General features: G+C 40.9%; 1 protein-coding gene across 1 annotated transcript in view; it reads right to left on the bottom strand.

Annotated features, from left to right (window-relative positions):
* The window catches only part of CMSS1 (cms1 ribosomal small subunit homolog), a 333908-nt gene that overhangs the window by 3596 nt on the left and 309878 nt on the right, over positions 1-20434 (bottom strand). The window contains exons 3-9 of the mRNA XM_067546148.1: positions 16177-16248; positions 13274-13403; positions 9857-9916; positions 8391-8493; positions 2922-2982; positions 1630-1717; positions 259-347 (exon numbers count right to left, since the gene is read on the bottom strand). Of these exons, the coding sequence (XP_067402249.1) occupies positions 259-347; positions 1630-1717; positions 2922-2982; positions 8391-8493; positions 9857-9916; positions 13274-13403; positions 16177-16248 (603 nt within the window). The remainder of the gene's footprint in view (positions 1-258; positions 348-1629; positions 1718-2921; positions 2983-8390; positions 8494-9856; positions 9917-13273; positions 13404-16176; positions 16249-20434) is intronic.

Genomic DNA, 20434 nt, shown 5'->3' on the forward strand with positions numbered 1-20434 from the left:
GTGCTGGAACACATTGGCACTGTGTGCTGCAGCTCATGAGATGAGAGATGAAGCCGCCAAGTTCCTCAGTTCTGAGCTGGAGAACCCCAGGTGCAGAATTATAGGTAAAATGCTAACCCCTTTGTGTTCCTTGAGTGCCAATGCCAGAAATCAGCTTCACAGCAGAAAATCCTGACTTCCCAGCATCCAAGCATTAACCATGTCTAGACACAAAGGTTCATGTAATTACGTCATTTAAAAAAGGTGATCATACTGTACCTCAGGGATATCAATCATTCTCCTTAATTTCTGATCTCTCCAGTTCCAATCCAGAATCAGATACTTCAAGGAGTTCAAGCTAAGGCCATCTGAAAAGACAGTGCAAGTCTTACTATAATAAAGGTAACATGACGTGCTTATCAAAGTGATTTTTGACTTTTTCATCATTTGCTGTCTGTTCCCAGGGCAAGTAATCTTTGAACATTAAGTACTACATTTGCTGGTTGGAAAACTAATGCAATGACACTGCAAACTTCCTTACCACATAATCCCATGTCTTTTCAGAAGATAAACACAAAAGCAGAGCAACTACTGTTGCCAGGCTTGTCAAGAGCTAATATCCTGCCTGCAAAGAATTCCCCAGACTTCCTCTTCATGAAACCAAAGGAGTTGAATTTCCATGGCTGATGACAAGTTGGTAAATTACAAGGATCTGAGCCAGCAAGAGCCAATCAGTGGGAACTGAGGATGCTTAGCAACTTGCACAATGAGGCCCTAAATGAGCTTCAGGTCAGCAGCACTGTGAAGGGCTTTGGTCATCTTCCATCTGAATGGAAGGAGACAGAAGTTCTTTGGGAAATGACCCTCTGCCAGCCCTGTTAACTCTTCCATATCTAGCGGGTGAGGTCCACAATTTTTCTTGCCAGCTTTTTCTTAGTAGCCTCTCATTGCTGCACTAAACTGTCAGACAGCTCTAGACGTGAAGAACATGTCAGCTTCTGGTACTAGCCCACTGTCTCTTCTCCTGACATAACTTTGGGCTGATGCAGCAACATCAGCTCTATGATGCGCTGCTGCGTTGTGATATCTGAACATTGTTGTAAAACACAGCAACATCAAAACATCTCATTGTTTCTGCTTCCTAGAGAGAGAAAAAGTGGAGTTCTATGTTTGGCCAGCTGACCCAAAGAAGGAACTATCATGACTGGACCACGGTTAGTATCCAGTGATATCTTCACTAGATTTTGTTTTTATTGAAAATATCTACTTAGGAAGCAAAATATATGGCAGAAAAACAACTTAGATTTGGGAAGGAGAAGGAGGGTTAAACAAAGAAACTAACTTCCTGTTCAAGCCTGGCAGGAGACAGAATAATAAACTGAAAGACCAAACAAATCCAATTTAAGCTTTTTATTAAAGAAAAAAAAAATTAAATTCAGAATTGTGCATTGCCTAGTTCCTTTTGTCTAAGCCACTGTGTTCTGCTTCCTGGATTTTTAAACCTTATATTCTTGACCAGCATTTGAGTGACATTTGTGAAAGCAGATCCCCAAATTCACTGACTCAGGCTATTCCAGAACCTGAAGTTTCACTTATTCTGCCAAGTGCTACATGTCCATCACCATTGCCCACTCAATCCTCCTCTCCTACCTTGCTCTATTAGTGCTTTTATCCTTCCAGGTGTTCCAACACCCAGGTGGATAACACCATTCTCCAGCATGTGCATCTGTTCTTTTATCTAATTCAAGGACAGAAAGAGAAAATGTTGCATCAGTAAACCCACAAGTGTTTAGGATTCCCTGTTAAAGAACATTTTATTCACGCTGGAGGTAAATTCCAAATAGCACAATAACTCCTCTTAAAACACCATCTAAGGTCAGGTCTATCTGAAGAAGTAGCATGCAGCAAGATGGGGTATAATCTACAGCATTCTAACCTGCTGCACCGTAACGATCCGTGTAGGCCCTGCTACCACACATTAAGAGTTCCGAAAGCACACTAGGGAACTTTTAGTGTGTGGTAGCAGGGTCAACACAGACAGTTAGTGGGTGGCAGCTAAAGCACTGTACCCTAAGACAGTAAGAGACACACTGTTCATCTCTCAGATTGTAAAACTAATTCATTTGGGAGAGACTTTCAAAGTTACAAAGGTGTCCAAAGTTAGGTGCACAAAGTTAGGTGTCCAATTTCTCTTGAAAGTCAATCACTGAAATTCACTCAGTCGTGCCTTTGAAAATCTCACCCTGAACTCTTTTTCTGAGGTTTGAATAGCATTGGCCTCCCCACAATTAAATCAATCCTCTAGAACTAAATGGAGAGCACACAACCTCAGGAAAGTTAATGCAAAACTGGCTTCACACTAATATGCCCTAGACTGGGGAAGGAAGAAATATACTGTGTGTGACATTTACCTGATTGACAGTATTTATATAGAGGGCCCAATTTTCATCCACTGTCTCTCATTTCCTTACTTGCAAATCACACATATCATCTGTACACACAAACAGGCATTTACATTCAGTAGCTGGGCATCTGACTACCTGGTTTGTGTCCACAAATGGGGATGAAGGTGTAGTTTTGGGGATGCAAACACATGCCTGTGCTTTTTTGTTTTGTTTTTTAAACAGGCACAAAATCAGAGGCTGGTTTGAGACACAAAAGGTTTGACTGGGTACCACACAGGTTACTGATGTTCTGATCTTAAGAACATGTGCAGGTGCCTATGCTGAATAAAAAACCACAGGGGCATGAGGAGAGTTTGAGGCGTGATCAGAGGAACTGCTTCGCTGAATGCCCAGAACTGTGTTGTTGGGGTACAGAGCGGAAGCCTTTTCTGAAGAAAGGAGCGATGTGAATGAAAAGTATCATTACAATATCATGCCAAAGACAATGGCATGTGGTTGGTTAGCCACTTTATCAAAACTAGCTCTGAACTTGCTTACCTTTATGTGTTTTGCAAACAATTTCATAACTTTGCAGTCTCCTTTAAATGCTGTCATTGACCTAGTAGAGGATAGATTAAAAAATTAACTCAAACATCAGAAATCGGATTAGGAGTGTATAACAGGCACAAGAGGAAACCAAAACTAGTTAATTCAATGCTTAAGAATGGGATTTCTAAATGAGTTAGGTACCCAACTCCCACAGACTCCTATTTGTGCTTTGAAAATGTCCTAATACATTATTATTTAAATCTCTATTTGATACTTATAATGATCTATAAATGGACATACGTACTAGAGGGTACAATTTAGGAGTGATTACCACACTTTGAGATAGGTATTTATGTACTATTTTACAATTGACTTCTTTCAAGACTATTGACTAACTAATTGCCAAATTTAAATAAAAAATCAATTTCGCTATTGAATGATAGGCACACCAGAAAGCATTCTAAGCTGGAAATTTAAGTCGTACAATTTATTTATTTATGCAATTATTAGTAAAATCATCCCTCCTGGGTTGTTATGACCCTTACTGCACAAAGGAACCTGGATATCCACACCCTACTGACTGCAACACATGTTTATCAGAAGACCAGAATTGTGTCCTGAGTCTTTACTTTGGGACATAGCTCTCTATATAGAAAACTCCATGGTCTGAATAAACTCAGTAGGAGAAAATGATATGGAGCTTACAAAGCTTCCGTTGAAATAGGATTTTACCTGCACTTTCCGGCAGAAATCAATGCATCAGTGACACTCGAGTCACATGGAAACGCCTTCCTTTGCAACCATGAAATCTAGAAACATTTTTTTTTTAAACAAAAGCTGAGATTCAACTGTCATCATTGGAGTTCTGGAGCCAGGAGAGGAGACACATGACCACAGTGTCCATGCCTTTAATCCAAATTTACACTTCTCTGCTCTTCACCCCATGATGTATTGTGGGATAGCAAGATTTGCATCTGCTATTGGGCAAGCTGGGATCAGAGGAGCCTCGATATTTAGATCAAGAGTATAGAGTGAGGAGTGGAAAATGCACATCACTGTTTTAGTGATGAGTGTTGCTGAAACTAGGCCATCTCATCAAGAGACAGGGGAAAGAGAAACATACCCTGTTTTCTATACCTTCTGCTGGGGAAGTTAGGTTTGGGCAGGAAGCCTTTCAAATCTCCTTAACCAATATACGAATCTCATCAACTCTCTATCTGTGGAATCAAACTGAGAGAATGCGAATAAAGCGGAGCCTGTTCCAGTGATGGCCTCCGCCTGGTTTTCACAAGTTACAAGACACTGGGAGCATCAGAGGCAGTAGCAGCACCTCAGCATAAAATTGAGAACTGCTGCTGGACAGGAACCAACTAAGGAGGAGGGTCATGGAGACACCACATCAGCCTCAGAGAAATGAGAGAGAAAGGAAAACGACCATACAACGGGGTGGATCAGACACAGGAATGGTTATAGAGACAGACGGCAGGATGGGATGTGATAGAAGCTGGGACATGACCTATATGCCAGCACCTCCCTCACCACAGTAAAACCTGGAAAACAAAAACAAAGTCCACGAAATGTAAGGACCAGTGATGGCAAAGAGAAAGAAAGCAGGAGAGACATAAGCATGTGAGGAACCATCAATGAATGACTGCGTAGCTAATGTGACATCAGAGAGAGGGATACTCAGATTTTTTCTGCTCCACTTTTCCAACAACAGGAAGTGTGGAAAGAGACATCCACGCACTGTCTGTTACTGAAAGATTTTCCATCCCAAAGGGAGGGACTAAGACTCCTGCCCACATAGGAGACAATGGAAGGAGATGGCAGAGACAACATCTCAGTTCTGCATTGTGATGTCACCGCACCAGCAATAAGCCCAGATTTGTGAAGTCAACAATGAGGTCAGCACAGCACCTGAGTGAGAGATGAAACTTGGCTTTCCATCGCAGAAGGGACCAGAGACTTCAGCACAGCAGCAGCAGAGTGACTGGATGCACCAACTGACGGCTCAGATAAGTCTTTATGAATAAATATGTTCTCTGTGTGTGTGTGTGTGTGTGTGTGTGTGTGTGTGTGTGTTCTGACAGATGACTGTGTGCAAACAGAGGGAAAAGTTTAGAGAAAGCCTTACATCAGTGAGGCTATGAAGATGTGTTCCCTTTCTCAGAGTTGAGAATATGGTGCCAGATTATAGTTAGGCCCCAGGGATGATGGTCCAGGGGCTGGGAATGAGGATTTTGGGATTAGTTTCCAATTGCACTGGGAGACCAGAGAAGTGATTCCAGGATGGATGGGAATTTGCTTCCTGCCGCCTGGATCATGGGTCAGATTTGGCTCCTTTTGTCACTGAGAAAGGACATAAGGGAGCTTCCATCCCTACTAACAACATGTCTTGACTTGACGTGGTCTGCTTTATTCTGCCAGCCCCCTGCATCTCACAGAGGACTAAACAATTGCCTTATTCCCTGGATACAGGGAATTAAAGGAGAACATCTTCCATCTGAAGAAAGCTATATTCTGCCCTCACTAAGCCCTCAGACAGAGGCCCTGGAAGCGTAAGAGGTGGATGCAAGGAGAGTCCAAGACCATTAGAACATTTGATAGAACAATCCTTATTCTTGCTAGCCTAACACCAAAGAGATGGTACATTGGAGGAATGGGGTGAGGGCTGATTTTTGTGGGGTAAAAAAGCCCTTCCTATTCCCCAGGTATAACAGATGTAGTATTCTCTCTGGGATTAGTTGCTGACATTTGACAGCAGGGTTCACCCTCTGCTGGCTGTCCAATCTGTATCACAGTCGACTATAAGCGGGGGAACAGGCAGCAGTGCTCGGTCACTCAGAGCAAGTGGCCACGGAGTGACAATGCTGTAAAGGACTAGGCCTGTGATGTCCAGGTCACAGTAGGGAGGCAAAAGCTAGCTCTGTGTTTCTAAAGGCACCTTGGCTTAATGTACTGAGTTGAAGAGATGTGAAGGGGAAGAGAGTCAGGGAAGCAAATCCAAACCAATTCCATCTTCAAGGTGGAAGTCAGCATGTGAACTCAAATGTTTCCAGGTTCAGTCCTCCCTTGGGGACCTTTGTCTAATGGCTCCATGAGGAAAGAATACAGCCCCTCCCCCCGAATTTGCCAACCATTTTAATTAATCCCCATCATTTGGAGATGTCAAGGTGTGAGATGAAGAGGATCAGACTATGAGGCTGTGAAAATTTGCCCCATTGCTGAATGTGTGTGTGAACTCACAATGTGAAAGGCTCTATTCCAGTTTGTAGGGCATTAGAAATTACACTATTTACCAAATAATGTAGAATGATTGGTACAGAGCGAGCTTATTTTAAGGCAGGAGCATTAGGGAGCAGAGATATAGCTGACCTTTCAACCTTAACTCAGCATTCACTGACTTCTGACTGCTTCACTTCATTTAGCGACAGGCAAGTTTCCAGATGAATGGGGGTTAAAACGTTTCAAAATCCCAAAAGGGACAATTTCAAATTTCACACTGACCTCCTGGTAGGTATGGCCAAGAAGGAAGAAAGGGATTCTTGGGCATGCAGTGTCATTCCATGTCCAGAGCACTGCAGGGTGATGGGGGACAGGACAGCTTTCCTTCAAGTTCTGAATGTCAAGGGGCTATTGCATCCTAATTTCCGGATCACAGCAGGGTGTACAGAGGTCAGGGCTGGTGTCCGCTCGTCTGGTTATTTGTTGCCTGTGTTGCATGCTTGTTGAAATTCACTTTGTCGTGGTTAAGAAAGTTGCTAGTGTTCAACATAGCAATGGGGGGAGGACCGGGGGGGGGGAGGGGGGGAGGGGACGGGGACTCCTTGGTTTTAGAACGAAGTATATTGAACAGCAATGAGCAAATCAAAGTAAAACCTGGCTCACAAGACAGTCTGCAATTCACAGCTCCACACATCCAGCACAAAGCACCAAAGGTGAGAGCCCAAAGCATAGACGCAGCATAGCAGGGGCATGAGACAAAGGTCCAGCACAGAAACCAGCACATACAACCAGTAAATAGAGACGGCATCGTTCATTTGCTAAACAGCACATATCCCACTAAAAAGCACTAAGGTACAGTGACCTGTTCTCAAATACATACACAGAGCACTCATGACCTCAGCATCTCTGATGCTGGCAAATTTGCCAGTAATGGATCTTGTGTCAGGCTGCTCAAAGCTGGCAGAAACCTCTACACATCTCCCTCTCAGTCACCAGCAAACATTGTCCCCTGGTTCTCACCAATATGATGCAATTAACAGAGAGAATACAAAGCAGATGATTCACACCCCAGTCAGTGCAGGTCATACAAATGCACACCGTTCTTTAGCCTATCCATGGCACAGTCCACAGACACCTGACAGCAACTCTAGGGGAATGAAATAGCTCCTTGCTCCTGTTCAGATTTCCAATCTATGGCTGCATGCGCCAGAAAAGCAGTTGTTAGAGCTGGGTCACCCAGAATAACCGTTAGCACATCCACAGTATCTAAGCTATGGGAGGGGGGAAATATTCCTCGTTGCAGTCTTCCAAACAGCTGGATTTGTGAAGATCCTGGTTTCATGGAGCAGCCAATATTTTAATCACAAACGTTATGGTCGTAAGTATTTTTCTTAAATCCTCAGCTTATGAAGTTAGGAAACTGTCAGCCTTCATTTAAAAGAGAGAATGAGACCTCATGGTTGCAGAGAAAAGTTTGCACATGCAGCCTAAAAGCTCAAAACCACAGAAGATAGAACTAAAACTAGGGCTTATTCTCTGTAAATCAGACACTAAAGAGTGACATAATCACACACTCTTGAGCAGGCCTAGTATTCCATGCAGGTGAAAACAGGACACTACCTAGACCAGTGTTTCTCAACCAATGAGTCATGACTCTGGAGGGGAGAGTCACAAAAAGCAGGGGGGAGGGGGAAGGAGAGGAGGCAGTGAACATTTTATTACACCATTATAATCACTGATACATTTACTTATAAAAGTAAGAGTAAAAAAAAAAAAAAAAGTAAGTAGCAGGGAGGTCATGAAAATTACTGACTGTGAATAAGGGGTTGCCAACCTGAAAAGACTGAGAAACACTAACACAGGCCAGACACATTGGTCTCAGAACACTATGTTTTTGTTGTGCTTTGTGATAGAAATGTCATGACACTGCAATCAAAATGATAGTGTTGAGCTATGTTTCTTTATGGACTTAAAATGTAATAGGTTGTATGTCTTCCTAAGAGCAACTATACTCTACTTTTGGTTTGTAACATAAACAGTAGATCTATGCAGTTGAGTTATTAAGTTCTACTTTAGTCTAAACCAAAAAACACAGTACCACAGTTTAGAGGAGTGAAGGATATTACATCAGTTGAGTCAGTAATTTTGTTGGCCAGAAAAGGACAGTGTCCCAGTTTTGCCTTTAGGTCTAGGACTCCAGGCAAAACCTCTGACCGGGTGCCAATCTCAACATAACATTTGCTCTCAACATACTTAATGAGCTCCAAACAACGGAGAGCAGAACTGCAGATAATCAGCATCAGCACAGACTTCTTTTCCTTGTGGTTTTTACGAAGTTTTGCCCATTTGGGACAGACTGCAACAAGAAATACAACATAGAGAGAGAAAGTTATGACTTAAATATATACTGCAATGCTAAATTACACAAATACATGATCACTAGCAGCCTGCTGAAAGAATACACTTACTGCATGCTGACTACTTTACGATCTCAGTTTGTACCGATACCAAAACTTGTAAATTAAGATATATCCAAAAATTAACAAACAAAATGTCTCATGTAGCAAACAGTGAAATATGATTACCAGATAGGTTACATGAGAATACAGGTTACATAAAGGTCAAAATGTAACCATTGTGTAAGCATGCACAAATCCATTGACTTCATTTGCTCTTAAATTTGCAATGCAATATGATTTACAGCAGTGCTTTGAGAAAAACTGTTAGATGGGATACATTTATTGTACCTGTACCACTAGGATGTAAAAAGCAGATCTACTTCACCAGAACAAAAGAGAATAAACATTTCCATTACTAATTTCAGAGACAGGTAGAAATGGTGCAATAAAATTAAGACAACACACTTAGGCATTGTCTACACTGGTGGCAGTGGATAGGGTACTGCATTCAGCTACACAACACAGCAAAAAATGCAGGCTGTGTCCACACGGAGCTGTGTAGCTACACATGGCAATGAAAGGCTCTGGCAGAGGGGAGGGAGTGGGGAAAGGCTCCATCTGCGTGGAATTGCCAGAGCCTTTTCCTGCTGTTTCCCCACTGCCAGAGCCTTCCCCCACTACTGGAGTCTTTCACTGTGATAGGGAAAGACCCTAGCAGCAGGGAGCTACCAGAGCTTTTCTCTGCTGTCTCCCCCGAGCCACAGCTTTTCACCACTGCCAGAACCTTTCCCTGTGGTGGGAAGGATGGCTCCAGCAGCAGGGAGGCAATGGGACACTGCACTGCTAAAAACAGCAATGTAGACAGGGAGGCACTGCTTGGGCTGTGTAGGGTATATGATAAGGTTCTGGCATGTCTTAACGCGTGTAAGCTTCACTGTCTACACTGCTATTTATACCCATGCTAGGGGGACATGCACTGTATGTACTCTACACACTACTGTAAGCATAGACATAGCCTTACATATTTAACAAAGAGTGGTCAAATATTAAGGAATAATTCCTAAATATTATTTAAAAGCAAAACAAATATTTTGATGCACAATAGTGGACTTGCACAATACAAACAGGCAGAAACATAAAAGATGCAAAATAACTGAATGTATGAATATTTCAAGGTCAAGATTAATTTAAAGTGGGCAGATGTGCAATCTGAAATATTATCTTGACTATATCACGGGGATTTTACTTTCTCTTGAATACTGAACTTAAAAAACGTAATAAATACAACACAACACTCCTCATAACCAATATTTTACTCACTTTCTTTCAGGTATGAAGAAAAACTGTGGGTGAGGTCATTGGCTGGCAGGAAACAGGAATCTGAAACCATAAGAGACAACAGGTTTTCGATGACAGATTTGCAATAGAACAATTGAGTATATTTATATGTTTACAGGACAGCACTGGGTATATTTAGTAAATCTCTGTTGGATTAAATCGACAAGGAATGCTTATTCTTTGAAAACCATGCAGAGCATCATGGTCAACACTAGGCAACAGCAATGAGCTTGTAAACTGAGTAGTCAAATCATGGTAAAATCTGTCAACACAATTTTAATTCCCTCCTCAGTTATCTGAATGCTTTTCTCTCCACGCCCACTCCTAAGTATAGCATTGCACAACTGACCACATACATTATGGAGGGTTTTCATATGCCCATGTGGCATCAATCAGAAGCTACAGCCAGAAGCATTACGACTTGTTGGACCATTGGTCCCATCTAGCACTGCAAATCCTATATTCATGAGTCACCAAAACTATGTGGACTGTATAGAATAAAAGTAAGACATGGGTCCATCCTCTTATCAATGGGGTTACTTTTCTCTCTGGACTTTCACATTGGGCAACTCTGTAAATTACGCTCAATCAGCGTTAGGTAAATATTTACATGCATTTTAATTCCCCATCCACACTAGGAGGCTCTCTCTCTGACACTCTTTCCATCCCGGATATAAAGCTGCCGAGTTTTACCCAGCTGCTAATCCCCATTCAGTTAGACCAATAGCTGCTAAGGGCGATTAGTCCCTTTCTTTTTTTGTAAGAACACATAAAACTCACAATTTTAACACCTAGTTCCAGATGCACCCTACTATTATCATTATGCTGCATGAAACACGGCATTTTAGGAAGCAAGTCTTTAGGAGGGGTACATTTGGTAATGTGTCTGTAATCATGTAGCTTCATTTTTTTTTATTTTGAATATGATAAAACTATTTGGTTAAAAAAAATCTCTCTGATAACGTGTAATGCATTTTACAACAGGTGAATTAAAGGCAATTTGGTATCAATCTGAAAACCTTAATGAGGGGATACAAAAGGCATGTACTCCCACATGATTTGTGCCAAATATTAAGAACGGGCAGTTTGTTTCTGATACTGTAACCATGGTGTTTCCCAGAATTTGTTTTAAAGTAGGATTGGGTATTTCAAAATGGCAAATGCAGAAACATTGTATTGAATCACAGACCAGAGCTGCACTTGCCAGTTTAACAGCTTTCCTTCTGTTTGTGTCTCATGGTTTTAAATAATTAGTAATAAGTGAGCAAGAAAAAGCATTTTGAATGTGGATGAACTTGTAATGATCAGCATGTTACTTGTGCAAACATTGAACAGAACATATTAACATCCCAATTTATCCTCAAAAGTGTTTTGAATCGGATTAACCCCAGCAGCTACTTCTTGTCAACTGATCCCCAAGCACCTGAGGTGGAAATCACTCAGATTCAAACAGAGAGGAAGCTATGTTATTGCTGCCAACCTTACGCTACGATTTCTGACAGGGGGACGTGGAAGCAGACTTAAATTATAACTAGAGCATAGCAGAAGCCCTGCTAGCTAAATTTGCTGAAGGAAGTTGCTTTCCATCATTGCACCCTCTATTTGTACCAAAGCATTGTACCCTCTATTTGTAACTCATATTAACGACTTAATAATGGTGAACAATTATGAAGTTCCTAATCTTCCGACTTCAAAAGGAAATAACAGGTCTTGGATCCAAAGCAGCAGAACTGGAATGTTAACAATACCTTAAAAGACCCAGAAAGGATTAAAAACCACATAACCACAGAGTGCAGCATTCAGAAGCCATGTTGGCTCAAACCTGAACATCTACATTTAGTATTTTGCTAACACAACTAAACAACTTCAAATATCTACTCTCAATTCTGCCCAGGGAGTAGATATGAATGACTTGATAGCTATAGAAGCCACCAATCCCTTCGGCTTTGTAAGCTTCCAATTCCCCCTTCAAAAAAAGAAAGAAGAAAACAACCCAAGACCCAATCAGTATGGAAATGGGTCACATCACTAGCCTAAAGGCCCTTCTTAATAGGAAAGTGACAGAGTATTGTTATTTGCACAAAACCCTATAGATTTACAAGTATAAAATGTAAGCACTTCATAGCAATACAGAGGATGGAACAGACTTCTCTGGTTTTTAGGATGCAATGCGGCAGGATGGCAAAACTATCACTTGATTCAAGAAGAAAGCTAAGTTAACCCTAGAGAAAGAAATGAGGGTCAATCCAGACTTATGTGTCTCTGCGTGAAGCTAGGAAGAGAGTGCAGTTATCAAAAAGACAAGCTTTGAACATTCAAAAACAGAGACCACAGCTGGGCTGAACGGCTCACAGTGAGGGACTAGGGCACAAAGAGTTCAGTGAGTATCAATGGGATAAAACAAGAGCCAACAGACTTGTTACTGGGGCCTTCTTGACTCTATAGCCTGGTCTACACTTACCTGGAAATTCGGCGGCAGTCAACGGGAGTTACACAAGCTACACGGAGTAGCTTGCGTAACTCCCATCGACTGCTGAGCTTCCATTCTGTGCAGTGTTTTCACTGCACTGCGCCAACGGCAGCGCTACGCCACTTGAGGAGGTGGTTTTACTAGGTCGACTTCCTGATCAATTGAGCGGGTCTTCACTGACCATTCAATCGATCCATTTCATTCACAGAACAAAAAGCAGTGGTGCAGTTTCCTCTTCACCTCAACCCTTTACAGGAAAATGGGAGTTCAGTCTCCATGTCCTGCTCATTCTATCATTGGGCTCACCAGTTACTCTCTCCAGTCAGACTGCCAACAAGCGTGCCAGTTTTGGTCCAAAATCCATCCGCTAGGTCTGAACTAAAACTGCCAGCTCATTTCATATAGCTCACTAGAAAGCCAACAGGTGATAAGAACAGTGTATTCAGCATGCCATAACTAATTTAGAATGGTGTCTGACTATTCTTCCTTCTTTAAAATTTACTTCAGCTCAGGGGAGGCCTTATGTTAAATGTCTGAGTACAGCTCCACTAGCCACAGGAATAAGACCATTTTGCTGGCTCTCAGGAACTTGGAAACCATTACTTAGAAATCCCCTCACTTCTATTAAAAAAAAACAACCCAAAACAGTTCCTTAAATTAATTTTCTGCAATGAGTGGATATGTTGAAACAATGCTTCCTTTTGTTTCCTTAACTGCACCATTTAGAAAACAAAACCACTTACTTATTCCAAAAGAACTAACAACTCAGTTTAAATAGCATAGCAATCTACAAGAAAAAATTCTCATCATAAACTCTAGAACTCAGGAGATCTGGTTTAAGAAATCCATTATTTCCTAAAACAGATGAATCCACAGCCCCAATGCAGAAGGAAATGGACAAGACATCTCTTTGATACAGCACATTTTACCTGGCAGTTTTAACTCTTCTAGTTCAATCACTGAACGTTTAGTACCAAAGTGTTGATTAAGTAGCTTTTGTAGGTCTTCAGGGATGCCTGGTTTTGGAGATGATTTTGCAAGAATATCGGAAATTTTCTTCTACAAACAAAAGTAAAAAAGGATATGTAAGGCATTTTCAATATGGTGTTTGCTATTTGACAATCTAAGAGTATGTTTCTTCATAATCTTATACGGGTAAAGCTCAGTCCTGAAGTCCTTATAATTAGGCAAAACTCCCATTGCCTTCATTAGGAGTCAGAACTTCAGAATTGGGTCCACTGTCTATGAAGATTCATTATGAAATAAAAGCCAAAACACCTTTACAACTACCTCTACTATGTACTCTATTACAATACAGGCATATTAAAATGTTTTCAAAGATTGTGTTGGGGGAGGAGTTCGGTGGTGGGTTTTTTAGATGTATTACTTTAGCAATGTTGCCAAGTCTCACAAATGTATCACAAGTCTCACAATAATAGGTGTTTTTCTGAAAGCTCTAACTACAGGAGTCAAGAGATTACTGAAGAATCTCAGCTCTCATTTAAATTAAAAAGGTATGTTTGCAACCCTCTTGATTGCATAGAACAGCTTGGAAACATGATTAGCGCATACCGTAACAGCTCAAAAACCAACAGGCAAAAAGAAAAAAAAACAAAGCTCTCTAACATTTATTTGAACTTTTATTGTTTTTAAACTGATCAGGATTTTGGGAGGCCTAGTTCATGATTTTTGAATGGCTGGGGTTGATAACACTGCTCTAGAAATACCAAGAACATCAGGACCTCATTTCCATCTGTTTGTTGGAGGATTTTGGCAAGATCTTTCTAGATTCTAGAACATGGATGGTGACATCTCAGGAGGCTGAAACCTGAGGTACAGTTTTCAGTCTCCAACTGGGGACAGGACAGGGATGCTGGGTTGTACAGTGTAAGGACATTTCAGCATCTGAAATTTCAAATGCAATATTACATATAAACACTTGGAGACCATTTTCATATATCATAATGGAGAGTGACAAACTTTTTAAAAATTCTGAACAGTCCCCCCTTAACAAGCAGTCAGGAATATGGTATTTTATAAATGAAACCCACATTTAGGGCTTGATCGTAATTCCACTGAAATCAGTCGGAATGTTGCCAGGCTTTGAAGTCATAATTTCACTTTCTAAATTAATTAAATAAATGATGGGGAAAGAGAACCTGGGTCCCTCTTTATTTAATAACCTTACTGTTTTTAAAATCAGGAGATTTTCAGGCAGTTTGGCATGACAGAGGTTATTACAACATGGACAACCCAAACAGCCAGAGAACCCTTTATTCCTGTTTGTGACAAGTTACTCACTTAAGTGATCCCAGCTAACTGCTTACCAATGGGACGAAAGGGATCATAACCTGGCCCTAAGAAAGGTCTTGAAGCCACACAGACCAACTTTTTTACCCAGTACCAAAACACTTGGGCCCTGATCTAGAGCCCTTTGTAAGCACTGAGAGCTTTTGCAGTGGACTTTGGCGCAACCCCTTGCAGTGTCTATGTGATTTCAAGCCCACTCAATAAACAACAGTGATTAAAGATGCAACTTTATTTGGTAACATTTTTCTGCTGCGTAATAACTGCAAGCTGGCCACTTTTTGGAGATGTTTTATATATAAAGTAGTGTGAATTTCTATCTAACAGATAATCCAAGATTCATTTTGCTTAGTACCACAGGATAATTGCCGTTTCACTGGGTCATTACGTCATTCACTGACTCACTCAATTCCTTCTGGAAAATTATGGTTCTCTTGAGGGAGATGCTGATGTTAGCAAGAAATTCCATAACAGTAAGTGCAAGGACACCTGATCATACTCTTTTTCTTCAAGGAGAGCTGTGGGAAAATTTTCTTCACATAGGAAGTTTTATTATTTTTCTTCCAATTCATTCCAGATGCTTAAAAGCAAAGGATTTATTTATTTATTTATTTTTAAAAGAGAGAGTCATTCGTTTGGGACCTATAGATTAGTATGATAAATCCTTCATGATGATTACTTGATACGTTGCGTGTACACACTTAGTGGCATATTACCATTGAAACAAAAGGCCTGACTAAGCCTTTACCGTTTGCATGAAAACTGGAGGTTTATTTTAGGTCTAGTCACCCATTTTCTTCATGGGATGCATTTGTTTTGGCCGCAGTGAAAGTGACATGTGGTTATTACTGCCAGAGCTGCATTTAGGGCAATATCCTCCTATCCCCTGGGGTGTGTGCAAGGTCTAACATGAAATTAAAACCCTGCATACCTGTTGTGTGAGACGGCTAAGCATTTTAGTCTGTGCAGAAAGACAACACACTTTGTGCCATATAATCTCTACCAGGACTGTGAAGGGTGCCCCTGTGGGCAGGCATGGGTCATGGTCAGAAGGTCAATACATAACTAGAACCCCTATATCTATGTTGTGGGGAGAAAGGGAAATAAAGCACTACTGCCCATGAAATGCAGTAACGGCTGCAGCCTCACTGCAACGGTGGGATGGGGAGATTCTGTCTCCCCTCATGCCCTTTCAATCCCTGCATTAAGCTCTTCTAGTCAGCTTTGAACACCAGGTTGTGGCTGGGTACATATGTGTGAAGTAGGTATTTGCCTGGAGTTGAGAAAGATTTCTCTCTTCTAGGACTGAGTTGATTTTCTCTCTTTTGTAAAACTAGCTGCAACGTTATGGTCACAGTACCCTATACACCAAGGGAAACAAGCTTCCAAACCATTTAAAGGACATCACCGGCATTGTGAGAGCCTGAAGCTGACACATCTTATAAAAGCAACTGCACCCATCCAGCCCCTGAACACCATTTGTGTTGAAATTTTAGTTGGGCAGGAAAGGAGAAGTTTCCAGTACCTTCCTTCTCCTTTTCACCTTCACAGTGCTTTCTTCTTTTTCCTCTGGACGAGTTAGAAAACATTCTGCAGGCTGCAAAGCACAAGTTGTAAAAAGAGATTCAGTGTCAGATACTATTACCCTAAAATACCATTGAGCATGACGATGTGAGGGCAGAAGTTGAGTACAGAGATTCAGATACTGGCAGAGAGAGAAAAAAATAATATGTACATGTTTGGGGTGAAACTCTGCTCTGTTACAGTGGTGTAAATCTGGAGTAACTTCTGGAATTATTTCACATTCATACTGGTGTAATAGAGAACAGAATAAAAGCACAGAAACCTGAAACATACAAGTTATAGGCACACTTTTATCACCTGGTTTACAAGCAGGTTTAATACCAAAAAAAAAAAAAAAAAAAAATCAGAAGGAAAAAGTGAACAGAGCTTTAAAAAATTAAATACATTTAATTTCTATTATTGTGTGAGACTATCATTCTAACTTTGCCAAACAAGCGTTTGTAACAACGGGGTACAACATGAACAACCAGATGGTGAACCATACTGTGGACTAAGAGAAAATAACTGGAAATAATTATTGTTCTATATTTCTGATTTCCTTTTTTGATATTTATAATGTAACGTTTTCCAAAAGATATTTTCAAATTTTGCGCTGTGCTGTTCCTCATTTGATACAATGAAGATTGGCTTTTTAGTCCGTGAAATGTCTCTTTGGTTCATTTCTCCCCACTCGTGTGTATTTAGGATGGATCAGTATATGAACACTCAGTTTGTAAAGGTGGCTAACTAGTGAGATCATGTCCAGAGGTTATAGGAAAATTAAATATGGTTGCAGCTCATGTATCATCAGTTGTACTTATACAATAGTTTGAGAACTGCAGGGATAGCTGATAGCTAGGGTATTATTAATGGGGCTTAGTCCCACAAGCCCCTAAAATCAGCCACCCTGAGTACGACTCTTATATGGGCAGCATGTGTTAAGATACTAGATTATAGTCAAACCATCTTGCAAACTTTGGCTGAGATTATAAATGGAGCCAGCAAGGGGAGATCTCTCTTTCTCATCTATTCCCCACCTCCATCTCAATTCAGCAGGTCACAAAGTTTCAACTCCATTGTCTGTGCTGTTATCATTGCTATAAGAGAGACGAAGTAGGTGAGGTAATATCTTTTACTGGATCAACTTCTGTTGGTGGAAGCTCTGTGTAGCTCAAAAGCTTGTACCTTCCATCAACAGAAGTGGTCCAACAACAGATATTACCTCATCTGCTTTGTTTCTCTCATATCCTGGGCCCAACAGGGCTACAACAACACTGCAAACAATTATCGCTATAACTTACTTCTATTGTGGTAGTATCTCCAGGCTCCAACCAGGATCAGGAGACCATTGTGCTAGGTGCTGTACAAATATATAGCGCCCAGACGACTCATCTCCCTGTTCCTGTGGATAAGTCTTTCTCTTCTTGGCCAGACTCCCATATACACCCACTCACAAGTCTGATTTTACCTTGCTGGCCTTTACTTTCACTCCCCCTTAAGATGTATGTGTCATAGCTCAGGGCAAGTCCACCTGTATTCTCACCTTGTGGTGAAGCAAGAGCACCCATTCTAGGCTCCTAGCTCCTCAGCTGTCACCTCTCCTGGGTGGAAACACAGGAGACTTCTGACTGGAGTTTTTCCAAGCGCCACAGTTCTTTGCCTACACTGTGAGTTCCCCAGCAAGTCAGACTGACTAAGCAGGCCTGCTTTGCTTCTCTTCAGAGGCAATAAACAGCATAATTGCCTACAGTTAGAAGGTACCCCAGAGCTTTTCATAAGCAAGCACTTTTATTCTTAAGTTAGTCTTATTGAAAGCACTACAGACAAAAACATACTAAAACAATAAAAGAACCTACACATATGCTGATAAGCTTATCAGAGATCATCCCAACTCCAGAAGGGTTCTCATAGGAGCCAGTCCTTCAAATCTCGCACAGAGGTTTTCCTGTGGTTAGAGGTTCATAATAGCTTTTGCTCAGAATAAGAACACCCATGAACTTGTGAGTCACTCGTTTATACACTTTAGGCCTTTGATATTGGGACCCTGGGAACAGTTAATCAGCAGACAAGGGGTTTCTCCTTGGGACGTAGCTTCAAAAGGTTGGAACTGGAGGTGGGAATTTGCAGTCCCCTTCTCCCCAGTATTTCCTAGGAAACCCACTCAACTTAAAATTCATTCTTATCTGGCATATTGTTTAAAAGAGTCCTTTGAACCTCATAACACTTCTCAGGGTTTACATTAAATCATGTCTGCCCCTTAGAGATGTTACATGCAATCTCACAATAACTAAGGGTAAGATTCTGTCATAGGTATTTTTAGTAAAAGTCAGGAACAGGTTGTGGGCAATAAATAAAAATTCATGGAAGCCCTCAATCTGTTTGACTTTTACTAAAATTACCTGGCATAGACTCATTGATTATTTTGTTCCACTTAGATGCACAACACTCCTTTGGTAGTGGAGCAGTGTAGGCCTAGTGGGCTGACAGCCCAGGAATACAAGTATTATTTATTCAGGCACAACTACTCCAGCCCACACATAACTGAGATATTTGGATAAACCTAATTACAGTGAATGATTGTAAGCTTATGTGCATCCTATACTGATGGTTTGCAATCTTCACTAGCTTAAGCATCTTGTCTAGAACGAACTTCAGACCCTTCTTTAAGTATTGCTTCTCCTACTCTTGTTCAGTCAGCAGCTTTTTGCATATTGCCATTAAAAAAAATCATTTGCATTTTTTTTCCTTCTGAAATGTACCGTGCAGACTACTCACTGGTCTTTGACCTGTCTCCATGTGCCGAGAATGTTTCTGTGCTATTTTTACATGGAAGTTTTAAAAATGCAGAAAAACAGGAAATTTATGCTGAGACCTTTGATTTATGAACTAAAATGCCATGAATTCCATATTTGTTAATCACAGACAGAACATAAAATGTTTCCTGTGTTATGTTTCTAATGCAACATTTCTTCACGTTGCCAAGTTAGTGAAAAACCAAAATGTAAAGTGAAAACATTCATGTGCGTGTATGTGAGAGAAAGAGTGAAAGTTTACATTCTAGTTAGGCCATCCACTCTGAATTTGGGAGTTACTGACAAAATAAACATATCAAACCCCTCCCCCCCTTTAAAATGGAGACAAATTATTCTTTTCACTGTGGGTCTGCAGACAGTCTGTGAATTAATTAAACTATCAAAATAGTCTGTGGACTGAAAATATGGACATTGATAATTCCATTAATTTCTCTCCTGACTGGTTTCCAGACACCAAGGCCACAACAAAATAGCTTCTGGACTATGGGTTAGACAGGAATGAAGTGGATTAAGTTTGCAATTTAATATGGACCAGAAATGCAGGATTCAAGAGAAATACAAACATTAATATTATAGGCTCCTCTGTAAACATATCTGATTAGCAAACTTTCTTACGACAGAAGAGCTGTATGACAGTGTAATGAAGTTGTGGCCTCATGATGCCAGGTGGCGCTTCTCAGCTGCTGTGTGGCTAAAATGCAGACCTCTCCTTCTCTAAAATCCAGGATTCTACTCCTTAAACTAAACAAATATCTCTGTCAGCAGTAAATGTCCTAGTACACAGTTAAGCTGTCTAATTCCATCCAGTGCTACATGTGTACCAGCTTTTTCACTGCAACAACTTTTATTTCATTTTAAATGTTCAGCTGAAGTTGGTGGTGGTAAAAATTACTGTACTGACAACCTGGAAGTCCTCTTTTCATCTGTGGCACCAGCACAGGATGGGCAATGGTAGTGTATCTTCCCCCACATTACGCAGCCAAAGAGCCCCAATCATGACCAGGAGGTGAACAGAAGTTCACTCTCCACGACCCATTCAGTCTTTGGTGCCTCTGCAGAGATCACCAAAAAAAGATGCCAATAAATGCCAATGGTGTTACTGACACTTGTTCATCACAAGCTGGAATGAGCCTGCAAACTTATTCACCTATGCCACTGGATAGCCATCATACAGTTAGGACCTTTAGCTACTAGTGACCTGGGCCAAATTGAAAACTGATGACTTAAAGACTTTGATCTCATTCCTAATCCCTTTATATCTATTCAGTTCACTCCCATGTATGATACCTCGAAGGCAACAATTCTAGGAGATCTTTTAAACTCTACAGTGTGTTATGGATGATTCTTCTTTCTGCTTACTTGCCAGTTTAGTCAGTGAACTTGCTGCATCTTTTATTATTTAAACAT

This window comes from Emydura macquarii, unplaced genomic scaffold, assembly GCF_026122565.2.
Source record: "Emydura macquarii macquarii isolate MOO-44397 ecotype Brisbane River unplaced genomic scaffold, CSIRO-AGI_Emac_v2 contig_1119, whole genome shotgun sequence".
NCBI classification, from domain to species: Eukaryota; Metazoa; Chordata; order Testudines; family Chelidae; genus Emydura; species Emydura macquarii.